This window comes from Pseudophryne corroboree, chromosome 5, assembly GCF_028390025.1.
Source record: "Pseudophryne corroboree isolate aPseCor3 chromosome 5, aPseCor3.hap2, whole genome shotgun sequence".
In the NCBI taxonomy this organism is placed as follows: Eukaryota; Metazoa; Chordata; class Amphibia; order Anura; family Myobatrachidae; genus Pseudophryne; species Pseudophryne corroboree.
Genome location: NC_086448.1, coordinates 510,272,939 through 510,289,398, shown reverse-complemented (window position 1 = coordinate 510,289,398; position 16,460 = coordinate 510,272,939). Strand labels below are relative to the sequence as shown.

The 16,460-nt window shown below is 45.3% G+C and overlaps 1 protein-coding gene across 2 annotated transcripts in view; it reads right to left on the bottom strand.

Annotated features, from left to right (window-relative positions):
- Positions 1–16,460, bottom strand: part of BPHL (biphenyl hydrolase like) — a 204,558-nt gene that overhangs the window by 54,110 nt on the left and 133,988 nt on the right. Inside the window, exon 5 of one of the 2 annotated variants that reach the window (XM_063923063.1) lies at positions 71–202. The exons of the other annotated variant lie outside the window; for it this stretch is intronic. Coding sequence (XP_063779133.1) covers positions 71–202 — 132 coding nt within the window. The remainder of the gene's footprint in view (positions 1–70; positions 203–16,460) is intronic. 2 annotated transcript variants of the gene reach the window in all.

Here is a 16,460-nt window from a genome sequence, read left to right as displayed (position 1 = left end):
AACAAAGTGAAATAATACTAACAGAAGAAATAAAGCCAAAAACAAATGATCTTTTCACAAATCTATTTACCATCCGATCTCCTAGGGAAATGACTCATAGCATCAACCCATGCTGAAAAGGTCTTAGCAAAATACTCCTTTCCATATAGCTTTTCCATAGGCTCTCTCATCCTTGGACTCCAATTGGCTACATCTTTTACAGCTGAGAAAATAACAAAACATGTAAGCGCATTTGTCACTGGATCTACACGTCAACTCACACAATACTTTCAATGTATTAAAGTATAAAAAAAATGGTAAGTGTATTTGCTGCAAGGCTTCCTCAGGCAGACATGCCGATACTTACTCATGAGGAAAGAGAATTTGTAACTGCTCCGGTCACTGAATTGGAGTTGTCCCCTGTTATCAAATCTTTGGTTAGAGGTAAATCCCCGGGTGGCTTTGGGGCCGAATATTACCAAATGGTCCATGACCAATTACTACCTTATCTTATATCTTTATTTAATTCCTTACTCCCTGGGAAGCCACCACCCCCAGGATTTACTGAAGCCAGGATAGTTGTTTTTCTAAAACCTGGAAAAGATCCCACGAAAGTACAATCCTATAGGACGATATCCTTATTGAATCAGGATTTAAAACTGTCCACTAAACTGATGGCTCAACGCCTGCAATCCATTCTTCCCAGAATCTTACACCTTGCACAAAACGGATTTGTTAAAGGACGTAACTCTGTGCACAATGTCCGCATGTTGGTAGCAGCCATACATCGCATTAATCAACTTGACAATAAAGAAACTATTATAGTTAGTTGTGATGCCGATAAGGGTTTTGATAGGGTTTCCTGGTCCCATATTCTTAGAGTACTCCAAATGCAGCAATGTGGTAAGGGTTTTATAGATCTTTTTCAAATGTTATACACCTGCTCCACCGCACACCTGACGATAACTGGCTTAAATTCACCTTCTTTTCCATTGTTTAGGGGAACCCGTCAGGGATGCCCCCTCTCACCTCCACTTTTTAATTTACATTAGACCCGTTAATTCGTACCTTCTTTAATCATAAATTAAGGAAAGGGATACAATTAGCGGACAAAGAAATCAAGGTCTCGGCTTTTGCAGATGACTTATCGTTATACATCAGCAACCCAAGCCCGCTATGACTGGCCTGCAAAAGATCTTGGCTGACTTTCAAATAATATCTGGGTTTTTGATTAATTCTGATAAGACAGAAGCTTTAGCTTTCCATGCCAATGCTAAATTGGGATGGACATCACCATTTCCTTTTCATTGGACCCAAGAATATTTAATTTATTTAGGTCTGAGATTTCCTGGAAAACTGTCTGATTTATATTCAGTTAATTTATCTCATTTTATTAAACAAATGAAAGATGACTTTGACAAATGGAAACACCTACCGTTATCTTACATTGGTAGGTGCCATTTGTTTAAAATGGTCTCCTTTCTGCGGCTTCTCTACCCAGTCCAGATGTTGCCCTATCTTCTGACTAAACATGATATTACCTCTATCAATAGAGCTATTACTAAGTTTATATGGATGGGGACTTGACCTAGGATTTCATTATTTAAACTACAGCAACCTCTGTTGTTGGGGGGCATTAATCTGCCAAATATTCAAGATTATGCTCTAACCTAATGGGCCCTACAGACAAGGCGACCCGCCGCCAATCTGCCCGACCGCCGATACGGCAGACGGGTGAACCGGCGGCAGGGGGAGAGGTGACGGGGGGAGTGAATTTTCTTCACTCCCCCCGTCACCCTGTGCCATAGCAATGCATGCTAATATAGACAATCTCCATATTGGCCTGCATGCATAAGCGACGGGGCCACGCATCGTTCATCGTTAGTGCCTACACACTGCACGATATGAATGAGTTCTCGTTCATTAAGGAACGAGAACGTTCATATCGTGCAGTATTATCAGCCAGTGTGTAGGGCCCTTTAGATATGCTTTGGATTGGGTAGGAGGAATCGATAACTATGTACATCGGACCCTAGACCAGGCATTTCTCACAGGAACTTCGTTAGAGACGGTTTTGCATATGCCAATATTCTCCCTCCCACAAGAGATAAAGGAAAATCCCTTACTATTTGGCCAGGCGTACTTCTCGAAAAAGATTCCATTTATCGACTACCCTTTTTTGCCATTGATTAATAATTGTGATTTCCAGGAAGGTAATGCGGATGTGTTTTTTTGAACTTGGCACCTCCAGGGTTTACGTCTAGTTTATCAGTTTTTAGGTGAGGATTATACATCTGTTCTTTCTTTATCCCGACTCAAGGAATTGTTTCCTAACCTATGCTTTCCTATGTTTGCCTACTTCCAAGTTCGTAGTTATATAATAAAGTTGTTGACTGAACTCTCGCCAACTGAAAAGAATCATACGTTAAGTAGATTAATTATTACTGGTAAGGGTAGACCTCTTTCCACTTCTACACTAATAGGATCAAATTCGGAAAAAACTAGACTTATCGACGGCTACTACTGGCTTAACTAGGTGGAGAGACTCTTTTCCCGATCTCACAACTCAAGATATAGTTAGACTATCGGTCCGATTGAATAAACAATTGGTTTCGGCCTCTTTTGCAGAAATGCAATATAAAATATTACATAGGGCCTATTATACCCCACAATTACGATACATAACCGGGGTGTATACTAACTCCAACTGTTTTAAATGTTCATTACCTGAGTCCGACATGACCCATTGTTTATGGTCGTGTACTATAGTACAAAAAGAAAAGGATATCATTCGGACATTTGTAATATTAACCTCATGGTGCAACATGTATATGCTGGAAAATGGGACTTTCCAGTTTTAACATAGTCTCTCTCCTACCATATCTGGTTATATCATTTCTCTTGCTTGTTATTATTGTGTACTTTGACATGTTATGCAAAATGACGGACAACGATATACTTAATCACACTCCTTCGATTGTACCCTGTTCTTACTGATTATATCTTTCCTCCTATTGTATCATGTGTGCCTTCTATGTTTTATATAGTATTATTGTTTTCCTTTATATGCCTCAATAAACATATATTTAAAAAAACAACTGGTACAACATCGATTATTCGGCACCTGATGGTCCAACACCTCTTTAAATCCGGACACATCAGGTGTCGGGGGGAATTAGGCTGCGGGAGGGGACTCAGTCAGCCTGTGGGGTAGAGTTAGGCTGCGGGGAGGGGCAGGCTGCAGGAGGGAGTCAGGTTTTGGGAGGTTTAGGACTAGCTGGTGGGGGGCGGGAGGGTAAGCCATCAAGATGACACTGAAAGTACCACAAATAATCCGGCACAGTGCTGGAACCGAGGGTGTCGGATAATCGGTTGTGTACCTGTAGTCTTACAGTGAAATACTACATATAGGCAGGGCTGGAGTGGACAACTGGCTCTTCTAGCAAACGCCAGTAGGGCAGGTCCGGCCAGACAGAGACAGGGCCTGGATGAGCAGCACAGCCTTTCAGCGCTCTGCCCGGCACGTAACAGGGGAGCGCCGCCTCCCACTGCTCTGCTAGGCTGCCCAGCATACAGAGACACAGGGGCATGCTGCAAGACTGCCAGCCCCAAGAGCCACGACTACAATGCCAGGGCTCTCAAAGAGCCCCAGTCCATCTATGCATATAGATATAGTATAGCATATCATAAAAGAATAGCACAAAGGAGTCTAGATATTATGTCCACAATATAAGAAACAAGTCTGTTTTCAAGTTTCAAAAGCTTATTAATGAGATTGTTCTGAGACCGTGGGACGGATGTAATGCTGGCTGAGTTCAGCAGCCGTGCGGGATGCTTTCTTACAGGGGCAATAACTCACAAGGCAAAACCATGCCTTGTCAGTGATTGCCTCTTTAAAAAAAAAAAAAAAGTCAGAGTTCGGCCGACATTCCACACGGCCGCCGAACTCAGCCGGCATTACATTCGACCCCACATTTGATCTCAGTAGTAAACAGTGGACTTAAGCTTAGTACACAATAGATATATCGCTTGTTCCATCATTCATAGACATATCAGGTTGGCCGTACAGCCCAGCTGATGCAGATATATCTTGCAGATATATTGGTAAATCTGTACGAGCAACACGCCGACCGCCCGTACACTGGCTTCAGGGACTAATATCACAGCTGTGATGTCAGGAAGGACACATCACCTGGCAAGTGTGTATGTTGGATCCGCTGGTCTGTCATCAGTTATGGTGGATCTGCTGGTCGGCATAATGTGTACCCAGACTGTGTTATGTATGTCTTTAACTTACAAATTGAAGGAAAGGTCTGTCTCATTAATCATGATGTCCGGGGGGGCGTGGCTTGGCTGCGGAGACGAGCAGACGTGCTGCGCTGCTGCTCCTGCCTTGGCCGTGTTATTGGCCCCTTCTGCGGTCCCCTCTTGTTCCAAGGGCCCCCATCCTACCTACTGGGGCCCTCCTGTACCGGCCCGTGAGGTCCGCGGAGCCGGCAAACGCCTCCTGCATCTGTGCGGGTTGCGGCCTGCGGGTCGGCCCGAAGCCGGGGCCTCTATTTGTCTCCAGGATCCGAGGTGGCTGGGGACGCGAGGACGCCTGCGCAGCTATTCCTACCTGCTGCATCGGACGGTCTTCGAGCTTCCGTGGTCCCTGCTCGTCTGTGCCTGCCGCCCGGGGAAGCCTTCCTACTGTGCTTGGACCGCCTGACGTGCCTCCGGAGACCGGGTTCTGCCGCCGCACGGCGGCTCTGAGGTGAGCTCTGGGAGCGTTGTGCGGCCACTGCGTCGCCTGCCGGCGGCCTGTGCGCTCCCGCCCCTTTGCCTCCACTTCCCTGCCTGGCTGGCTCACGGCTCTCTTCTCCCGCTGCACACCTGATACCACGACGGCCCGTGCCCTGCGGCCCCCCTGGTGCCTGGAGCCCCCGTGCTGACAGCATCTCTACTATAAGCCCCCAGCCTGTGTTGAATTGCTGGCTGGGCACCCGGAGGCCTTTCTTATTGCCCCCCTCACCCTCCCAACAGTGCTGGCAGTGTCTCTACTATAAGCCCCCAGCCTGTGTTGAATTGCTCTCAAACAGTAAATTGATACATAAAATGTAACTTTTATTAGATTATATTTAAAAAGACTTGTAGCTGTGAAATATTAAAACCAAAACAGAAATAGACAAGACAAAGTGTGACATGTGTTGTTAAAAAAACACACTGTACTAACTGTGTTGTGCTACACATAGAAGGTAATACTATAGGTGCCATGCAGAGCCGGACCTAACCAATATGATGATTTTGGCTGGTGCCCCCTAGCACCACCGCTGGTTCCGCCTCTGACCTTGCACCTCTTTCCCAGCACCATCACTCCTCACCCATAGCAGTCCTTGTTTTGGTGTTTGTACCCCCTAGATTTTAAATAGGAACAGTTCGCACATTTGGCGCACATCCCAAAAAGGGGTGTGTTTTTGCTGGCAAGGGGCATGGCCACACAAGAGTAACCCCAATTCCAATTACGCCACACAGTGCTGCAACTTTATTCACATTTGATCATGCGATAGTGTCCATAATTCATATTACATCCCACAGTAGTATCACTTTACCTTATAAATGTTACGCCTCACTGTATCCGGACTCCAGGTCGACACACCTTAGGTCGACACCAATTGGTCGACACACCTTAGGTCGACATGGACAAAAGGTCGACAGGAACAAGGTCGACATGGAAAAAGGTCGACATGAGTTTTTCACTATTTTTTTCTTTTTTGGAACCTTTTCATACTTAACGATCCACGTGGACTACGATTGGAACGGTAATCTGTGCCGAGCGAAGGCACCATGCCCGAAGCATGGCGAGCGAAGAAAACGACACCAAAAAAACATAAAAAACTCATGTCGACCTTTTTCCATGTCGACCTTGTTCCTGTCGACCTTTTGTCCATGTCGACCTAAGGTGTGTTGACCAATTGGTGGCGACCTAAGGTGTGTCAACCTTTTTGTTGTCGACCTGGAGTCCCAGACCCCTCCTCACAGTAGAGCCCCTTATTCACATTACATCACACTGAATTGCTACTTATTCACATTACACCACACCCTATTGCTCTTTATTCACATTAGACGACACAGTAGTGCCCTTTCTATACATAGTAGTGCACCTTATACACATAATGCCACACATTAGTAATACATTTATACACAATTCCACACAGTAATGCCCCTTACACATGAGACACATTAATGTTCTTATAAACATAATTACACATTATGACAACCTTTATTAATGCCCTTTTACACATAATGGGGTATATTTACTAAGGTCCCGATTTTGACCGAGATGGTGTTTTTTCTTCAAAGTGTCATCTCGGGAATTTACTAAACTCAAATCTCGGCAGTGAGGAGGGCATGCGTATTTTTTTGGAAGTCAAAGAAAAAAAATATGAATGAATACAACATCGGTCAAATATGACTGTTTTTTGATACAACTCGGTAATTTACCAAAAAGTGTATTTCACAAACACTGCCGTGAAAAAATACAAATCGTAAAAAAAAAGCAAATTTAAAACAGACCTGCTTTTTTTTACCGTGTTCTGATAGGCATGCATGGATCCATGAGATCCGTGCATGTTTATCAGTGGGAAGGGGTGGGAAAGTGTTACATTTTCTGGAAAAAAATGTGTGGGGTCCCCCCTCCTAAGCAAAACCAGCCTCGGGCTCTTTGAGCCGGACCTGGTTGAAAAAATATGGGAAAAAAATGTCAGGGGTTCCCCCATATTTAATCAACCAGCACCGGGCTCTGCGCCTGGTCCTGGTTCCAAAAATACGGGGGACAAAAAGCATTATATCCAATGGTGGGAACTTTGCTGTCAGCGGTTGACCGAAAGTAACCTCACCGCTGACCGCAAAGTTCCGACCATTGGATACAATGGAGCGCATAGGCGCAACATTGTATCTCTGCTATGTGCTAGCCTGACAGACACTACAGGAGCACACAGCCAATCAGGAGAATGCCACGACGTGGCGCTCCCTGATTGGCTGAAGGGACCCTCTTTGACAGGAGTCAGGGGGGGGTCCTGGCAGTCGGGGAAAGGGGTCCCATGTGTAAACATGGGCCCCCTTTCAGTGTGTGGTCGGGTTTCCGTTTTTTTGTTTTGCCAAGTACGTGGATTATACAAAGAACAGAAGGTACACTGGATTATGTGAGTATAATTTTTTTCACAGGTACCCCATGGATTCTACATGGAAAAGAGGACCGAGCCTCGTGTGAACATAGGTAAGTATGTATGTTTGGAGGTGTGCATGTATGTAATAAACTTATACTGTCACGGTGTGTGTGTCCTGTTTTTTGGGGGGTATTTTTATAGTAGTAGTACTACTACTACTACTACAGGTACCAGCGGGCCCGGTTTTCCACCGCATGCTGGTACTTGTGGTTCTCCAAGTACCAGCTTGCGGGGGAGGCTTGCTGGGACTTGTAGTACTGCTACTAAAAACAATATTCACATTTTTTTCAAAAGGCTATCAGCCCCCCATCCGCCGCCCTTGGATGGGGGGGACAGCCTCGGGCTTCACCCCTGGCCCTTGGGTGGCTGGAGGGGGGGGGACCCCTTGATTTAAGGGGTTCCCACTCCTCCAGGGTACCCCGGCCAGGGGTGACTAGTTGGGTATGCAATGCCAGGGCCGCAGGGACCTAGATAAAAGTGTCCCCCGGCTGTGGCATTATGTACCTGGCTAGTGGAACCCGGTGCTGGTTTCAAAAATACCCTACGCTTTTTGTCCCCCGTATTTTTGGAACCAGGCGCAGAGCCCGGTGCTGGTTGATTAAATATGGGGGAACCCCTGACATTTCCCCCCCCATATTTTGTCAACCAGGATAGGCTCAAAGAGCCAGAGGCTGGTTTAGCTTAGGGGGGGACCCCACGCATTTTTTTTAAATGATTTGTAACAATGTTATTTTTTATACGAAAGGTGCACAATGAAGCCTTGCACGGATCTCAGAGATCCGGCCGAGATTCATTGTGTTCATGTCGGCAGTGTTTTACTATTCACTCCCGTAAAACACTGCCAAAAAATACGAATGACATCGACATCGGAAAACACAAAAATGCAGAATACGACAGCTTAGTAAATTAGTTGTAATAAATTTAAAAAGTTTCAAATTTACACTTGCGATGTCATTCGTGTTTGAACTTTAACCTCATTCTGAAAAATACGAATTTTAGTAAATATACCCCAATGTCCCTTACACATATGCCGCACATTATTAATGCCCTTACACACATAATGACACACACAGTGCCCCCTACACATTTGCTGCACATTATTAGTGCCCCTATACACATAATGACACACATACAGTAGTACCGTTACACATATGCCGCACATTAATGCCCTTATACACATGACACACACACAGTGCCCCTTTACACATATGTTGCACATTATTAATGCATTTTTACATGACACACATAATGCTCCTTACACATTCCAAACACTACTGCACAACCAGCCCACTCACATGCACACAGCACTCACACTTCCACTGACACTGTGACCTCTGCTCTGCTTGGATACAGATGTGTCCTCATAAATCTTGCCTCAATGCTAACGTTGGGTACCTTTTTTTAATGAAAATGCATCTTATTTGCATTGCTATGTAGCTAGGATGCACAAGCATTCTGCTGATTAAACTGATATGCAGCAAAAGACATCCCCAAACTGCTCACTACAGCTCTCTCTTATGCAAACTCATGTATGTTTTTTGATCTAATAATTGGCTTGTAATTGGCATTGCATGTGTGGGGAAGTTGCACAGTGAATCATAGTTTATTATTGCATGCTCTCTGGTGTTTACTAGAGATGTGCACTTGAAATTTTTCGGGTTTTGTGTTTTGGTTTTGGGTTCGGTTCCGCGGCCGTGTTTTGGGTTCGACCGCGTTTTGGCAAAACCTCACCGAATTTTTTTTGTCGGATTCGAGTGTGTTTTGGATTCGGGTGTTTTTTTCAAAAAACACTAAAAAACAGCTTAAATCATAGAATTTGGGGGTCATTTTGATCCCAAAGTATTATTAACCTCAAAAACCATAATTTCCACTCATTTTCAGTATATTCTGAATACCTCACACCTCACAATATTATTTTTAGTCCTAAAATTTGCACCAAGGTCGCTGGATGACTAAGCTAAGCGACCCTAGTGGCCGACACAAACACCGGGCCCATCTAGGAGTGGCACTGCAGTGTCACGCAGGATGGCCCTTCCAAAAAACACTCCCCAAACAGCACATGACGCAAAGAAAAAAAGAGGCGCAATGAGGTAGCTGTGTGAGTAAGCTAAGCGACCCTAGTGGCCGACACAAACACCTGGCCCATCTAGGAGTGGCACTGCAGTGTCACGCAGGATGGCCCTTCCAAAAAACACTCCCCAAACAGCACATGACGCAAAGAAAAATTTAAGAAAAAAGAGGTGCAAGATGGAATTGTCCTTGGGCCCTCCCACCCACCCTTATGTTGTATAAACAGGACATGCACACTTTAACCAACCCATCATTTCAGTGACAGGGTCTGCCACACGACTGTGACTGAAATGACGGGTTGGTTTGGACCCCCACCAAAAAAGAAGCAATTAATCTCTCCTTGCACAAACTGGCTCTACAGAGGCAAGATGTCCACCTCATCATCATCCTCCGATATATCACCGTGTACATCCCCCTCCTCACAGATTATCAATTCGTCCCCACTGGAATCCACCATCTCAGCTCCCTGTGTACTTTGTGGAGGCAATTGCTGCTGGTCAATGTCTCCACGGAGGAATTGATTATAATTCATTTTAATGAACATCATCTTCTCCACATTTTCTGGAAGTAACCTCGTACGCCGATTGCTGACAAGGTGAGCGGCGGCACTAAACACTCTTTCGGAGTACACACTTGTGGGAGGGCAACTTAGGTAGAATAAAGCCAGTTTGTGCAAGGGCCTCCAAATTGCCTCTTTTTCCTGCCAGTATAAGTACGGACTGTGTGACGTGCCTACTTGGATGCGGTCACTCATATAATCCTCCACCATTCTTTCAATGGGGAGAGAATCATATGCAGTGACAGTAGACGACATGTCCGTAATCGTTGACAGGTCCTTCAGTCCGGACCAGATGTCAGCATCAGCAGTCGCTCCAGACTGCCCTGCATCACCGCCAGCGGGTGGGCTCGGAATTCTGAGCCTTTTCCTCGCACCCCCAGTTGCGGGAGAATGTGAAGGAGGAGATGTTGACAGGTCGCGTTCCGCTTGACTTGACAATTTTCTCACCAGCAGGTCTTTCAACCCCAGCAGACTTGTGTCTGCCGGAAAGAGAGATCCAAGGTAGGTTTTAAATCTAGGATCGAGCACGGTGGCCAAAATGTAGTGCTCTGATTTCAACAGATTGACCACCCGTGAATCCTTGTTAAGCGAATTAAGGGCTCCATCCACAAGTCCCACATGCCTAGCGGAATCGCTCCGTGTTAGCTCCTCCTTCAATGTCTCCAGCTTCTTCTGCAAAAGCCTGATGAGGGGAATGACCTGACTCAGGCTGGCAGTGTCTGAACTGACTTCACGTGTGGCAAGTTCAAAGGGCAGCAGAACCTTGCACAACGTTGAAATCATTCTCCACTGCGCTTGAGACAGGTGCATTCCACCTCCTATATCGTGCTGAATTGTATAGGCTTGAATGGCCTTTTGCTGCTCCTCCAACCTCTGAAGCATATATAGGGTTGAATTCCACCTCGTTACCACTTCTTGCTTCAGATGATGGCAGGGCAGGTTCAGGCGTTTTTGGTGTTGCTCCAGTCTTCTGTACGTGGTGCCTGTACGCCGAAAGTGTCCCGCAATTCTTCTGGCCACCGACAGCATCTCTTGCACGCCCCTGTCGTTTTTTAAAAAATTCTGCACCACCAAATTCAAGGTATGTGCAAAACATGGGACGTGCTGGAATTTGCCCAGATTTAATGCGCACACAATATTGCTGGCGTTGTCCGATGCCACAAATCCACAGGAGAGTCCAATTGGGGTAAGCCATTCCGCGATGATCTTCCTCAGTTGCCGTAAGAGGTTTTCAGCTGTGTGCGTATTCTGGAAACCGGTGATACAAAGCGTAGCCTGCCTAGGAAAGAGTTGGCGTTTGCGAGATGCTGCTACTGGTGCCGCCGCTGCTGTTCTTGCGGCGGGAGTCCATACATCTACCCAGTGGGCTGTCACAGTCATATAGTCCTGACCCTGCCCTGCTCCACTTGTCCACATGTCCGTGGTTACGTGGACATTGGGTACAGCTGCATTTTTTAGGACACTGGTGACTCTTTTTCTGAGGTCTGTGTACATTTTCGGTATCGCCTGCCTAGAGAAATGGAACCTAGATGGTATTTGGTACCGGGGACACAGTACCTCCAACAAGTCTCTAGTTGGCTCTGCAGTAATGATGGATACCGGAACCACGTTTCTCACCACCCAGGATGCCAAGGCCTCAGTTATCCGCTTTGCAGCAGGATGACTGCTGTGATATTTCATCTTCCTCGCAAAGGACTGTTGGACAGTCAATTGCTTGGTGGAAGTAGTAAAAGTGGGCTTACGAGTACGACTTCCCCTCTGGGATGACCATCGACTCCCAGCAGCAACAACAGCAGCGCCAGCAGCAGTAGGCGTTACACGCAAGGATGCATCGGAGGAATCCCAGGCAGGAGAGGACTCGTCAGAATTGCCAGTGACATGGCCTGCAGGACTATTGGCATTCCTGGGGAAGGAGGAAATTGACACTGAGGGAGTTGGTGGGGTGGTTTGCGTGAGCTTGGTTACAAGAGGAAGGGATTTACTGGTCAGTGGACTGCTTCCGCTGTCGCCCAAAGTTTTTGAACTTGTCACTGACTTATTATGAATGCGCTGCAGGTGACGTATAAGGGAGGATGTTCCGAGGTGGTTAACGTCCTTACCCCTACTTATTACAGCTTGACAAAGGCAACACACGGCTTGACAAATGTTGTCCGCATTTCTGGTGAAATACTTCCACACCGAAGAGCTGATTTTTTTGGTATTTTCACCAGGCATGTCAACGGCCCTATTCCTCCCACGGACAACAGGTGTCTCCCCGGGTGCCTGACTTAAACAAACCACCTCACCATCAGAATCCTCCTTGTCAATTTCCTCCCCAGCGCCAGCAACACCCATATCCTCCTCATCCTGGTGTACTTCAACACTGACATCTTCAATCTGACTATCAGGAACTGGACAGCGGGTGCTCCTTCCAGCACTTGCAGGGGGCGTGCAAATGGTGGAAGGCGCATGCTCTTCACGTCCAGTGTTGGGAAGGTCAGGCATCGCAACCGACACAATTGGACTCTCCTTGTGGATTTGGGATTTCGAAGAACGCACAGTTCTTTGCGGTGCTTTTGCCAGCTTGAGTCTTTTCAGTTTTCTAGCGAGAGGCTGAGTGCTTCCATCCTCATGTGAAGCTGAACCACTAGCCATGAACATAGGCCAGGGCCTCAGCCGTTCCTTGCCACTCCGTGTGGTAAATGGCATATTGGCAAGTTTACGCTTCTCCTCCGACAATTTTATTTTAGATTTTGGAGTCCTTTTTTTACTGATATTTGGTGTTTTGGATTTTACATGCTCTGTACTATGACATTGGGCATCGGCCTTGGCAGACGACGTTGCTGGCATTTCATCGTCTCGGCCATGACTAGTGGCAGCAGCTTCAGCACGAGGTGGAAGTGGATCTTGATCTTTCCCTAATTTTGGAACCTCAACATTTTTGTTCTCCATATTTTAATAGGCACAACTAAAAGGCACCTCAGGTAAACAATGGAGATGGATACTAGTATACTTATGGATGGACGAGCGACTGCCGACACAGAGGTAGCTACAGCCGTGGACTACCGTACTGTGTCTGCTGCTAATATAGACTGGATGATAATGAGATGAAATCAATATATATATATATAATATCACTAGTACTGCAGCCGGACAGGTATATATATTTATTATGTAATGACTGATGACGGACCTGCTGGACACTGTCAGCTCAGCAGCACCGTAGACTGCTACAGTAAGCTACTATAGTAGTATGTATAAAGAAGAAAGAAAAAAAAACCCACGGGTAGGTGGTATACAATTATGGATGGACTGCCGAGTGCCGACACAGAGGTAGCTACAGCCGTGGACTAACGTACTGTGTCTGCTGCTAATATAGACTGGATGATAATGATATGAAATCAATATATATATGTATATATAATATCACTAGAACTGCAGCCGGACAGGTAGATATATATTTATTAGGTAATGATGACTGATGACGGACCTGCTGGACACTGTCAGCTCAGCAGCACCGCAGACTGCTACAGTAAGCTACTATAGTAGTATGTATCAAGAAGAAAGAAAAAAAAAAACCACGGGTAGGTGGTATACAATTATGGATGGACTGCCGAGTGCCGACACAGAGGTAGCTACAGCCGTGGACTACCGTACTGTGTCTGCTGCTAATATAGACTGGATGATAATGAGATAAAATCAATATAATATCACTAGTACTGCAGCCGGACAGGTATGTATATTTATTATGTAATGACTGATGACGGACCTGCTGGACACTGTCAGCTCAGCAGCACCGCAGACTGCTACAGTAAGCTACTATACTATAGTAGTATGTACAAAGAAGAAAGAAAAAAAAAAAACCACGGGGAGGTGGTATACAATTATGGATGGACTGCCGAGTGCCGACACAGAGGTAGCTACAGCCGTGGACTACCGTACTGTGTCTGCTGCTAATATAGACTGGATGATAATGAGATGAAATCAATATAATATCACTAGTACTGCAGCCGGACAGGTATGTATATTTATTATGTAATGACTGATGACGGACCTGCTGGACACTGTCAGCTCAGCAGCACCGCAGACTGCTACAGTAAGCTACTATACTATAGTAGTATGTACAAAGAAGAAAGAAAAAAAAAAAACACGGGGAGGTGGTATACAATTATGGATGGACTGCCGAGTGCCGACACAGAGGTAGTTACAGCCGTGGACTACCGTACTGTGTCTGCTGCTAATATAGACTGGATGATAATGAGATGAAATCAATATAATATCACTAGTACTGCAGCCGGACAGGTATGTATATTTATTATGTAATGACTGATGACGGACCTGCTGGACACTGTCAGCTCAGCAGCACCGCAGACTGCTACAGTAAGCTACTATACTATAGTAGTATGTACAAAGAAGAAAGAAAAAAAAAAACCACGGGGAGGTGGTATACAATTATGGATGGACTGCCGAGTGCCGACACAGAGGTAGCTACAGCCATGGACTAACGTACTGTGTCTGCTGCTAATATAGACTGGATGATAATGAGATGAAATCAATATAATATCACTAGTACTGCAGCCGGACAGGTATGTATATTTATTATGTAATGACTGATGACGGACCTGCTGGACACTGTCAGCTCAGCAGCACCGCAGACTGCTACAGTAAGCTACTATACTATAGTAGTATGTACAAAGAAGAAAAAAAAAAACCACGGGGAGGTGGTATACAATTATGGATGGACTGCCGAGTGCCGACACAGAGGTAGCTACAGCCGTGGACTAACGTACTGTGTCTGCTGCTAATATAGACTGGATGATAATGAGATGAAATCAATATATATGTATATATAATATCACTAGTACTGCAGCCGGACAGGTATATATATTTATTATGTAATGACTGATGACGGACCTGCTGGACACTGTCAGCTCAGCAGCACCGCAGACTGCTACAGTAAGCTACTATAGTAGTATGTATAAAGAAGAATGAAAAAAAAAAAAAACCACGGGTAGGTGGTATACAATATTATATATATATTATATACAATTATATATATATATATATATATATTAAACTGGTGGTGATTGATTATTAAACTGGTGGTCAGGTCACTGGTCACACTATCAGCAACTTGCAAGTAGTACTCCTAAGCAGACAATAACAAAATATATTATACTGGTCTGGTGGTCAGTGTGGTCACAATGGCAGTGTGGCACTGACTCTGGCAGCAAAAGTGTGCACTGTACGTTATATGTACTCCTGAGTCCTGCTCTCAGACTCTAACTGCTCCCCACTGTCAGTGTCTCCCCCACAAGTCAGATAATTAATACAGTCACACTATCTAATCTATATCACTTCAGCAAGTAGTAGTAGTATAGTAGTACTCCTCCTAATAATGCTCCCCAAAATTACTACTACTGTGTCTCTCTCTACTGTCTCACTCTCTTCTCTAAACGGAGAGGACGCCAGCCACGTCCTCTCCCTATGAATCTCAATGCACGTGTGAAAATGGCGGCGACGCGCGGCTCCTTATATAGAATCCGAGTCTCGCGATAGAATCCGAGCCTCGCGAGAATCCGACAGCGGGATGATGACGTTCGGGCGCGCTCGGGTTAACCGAGCAAGGCGGGAAGATCCGAGTCGCTCGGACCCGTGAAGAAAAAACTGAAGTTCGGGCGGGTTCGGATTCAGAGGAACCGAACCCGCTCATCTCTAGTGTTTACCTCCTTTGATCATTTGGTCATTGTGGTCAGGTGTACTATATCTTTACATTTAGGGATGTGTATTCATGGTGTAAAGGAAACAGTGTGATTCCTGATTAGTAAAAAAAAATTGATATATATATATACACACACACAGAGGGTAGGTGCGGCACTCCAATAAACCAGTCGTAAAGCTCCGTAAGTCACAACGTTTCAATGCCGTTTAATAGTTAGGCATTTTCATCAGGATACAAAGAAAACATTAAAACAACCTACCTTATATAGCAGATATCACCCTGTGAGGCGCCAACTGCCGCAACGGGACTGCACACCCGGCGGAGGCGCACAGAAGATGACGTAATGACGTCCTGTAAGAGGAAGCCAAGCGTCGTGTGAAAAAACCCATCACCATAACAACTGATAACAACAACTTGCTGGCACCCAAGCGCAGGCACAGTGCGGCTGCTGGCAAACAGGGTAATACAGATAGCTCAATAGCAATATGTCTAACATAACATACTAATTCAAAAAAATGCGATGGAGCAATGATCAAATCAATATATAAATGCCATCAGCTATTGAATCATATTAACACCAGGACTAAATAAAGTGGCCTAAGGTAAATGTGTCATAGTATATACAAACACATAAAAGAAGAAATTAGCCACTAAAGCTACCACATCAATTACTACTAGCTAGTATGCAAATACCTGACTGTTCATTTAAACCACCAGGGGTGGAGTGCCGCACCTACCCTCTGTGTATACATTCCCTTGTGAGGTCACCCAGTCTTACATTGATTTTAAGTGGCCGTGCCGGACTCCCATCTGTCGTCTACAAATTGATTTCCAGCTCACTGGACATCTGGTCAGGGCACCCCTTCATTCATCATTCAGGTATCATCTCTTGTGGACATTGATTTGGACATTTTTTATTTTTATTTATCTTTTCACAGTTTTA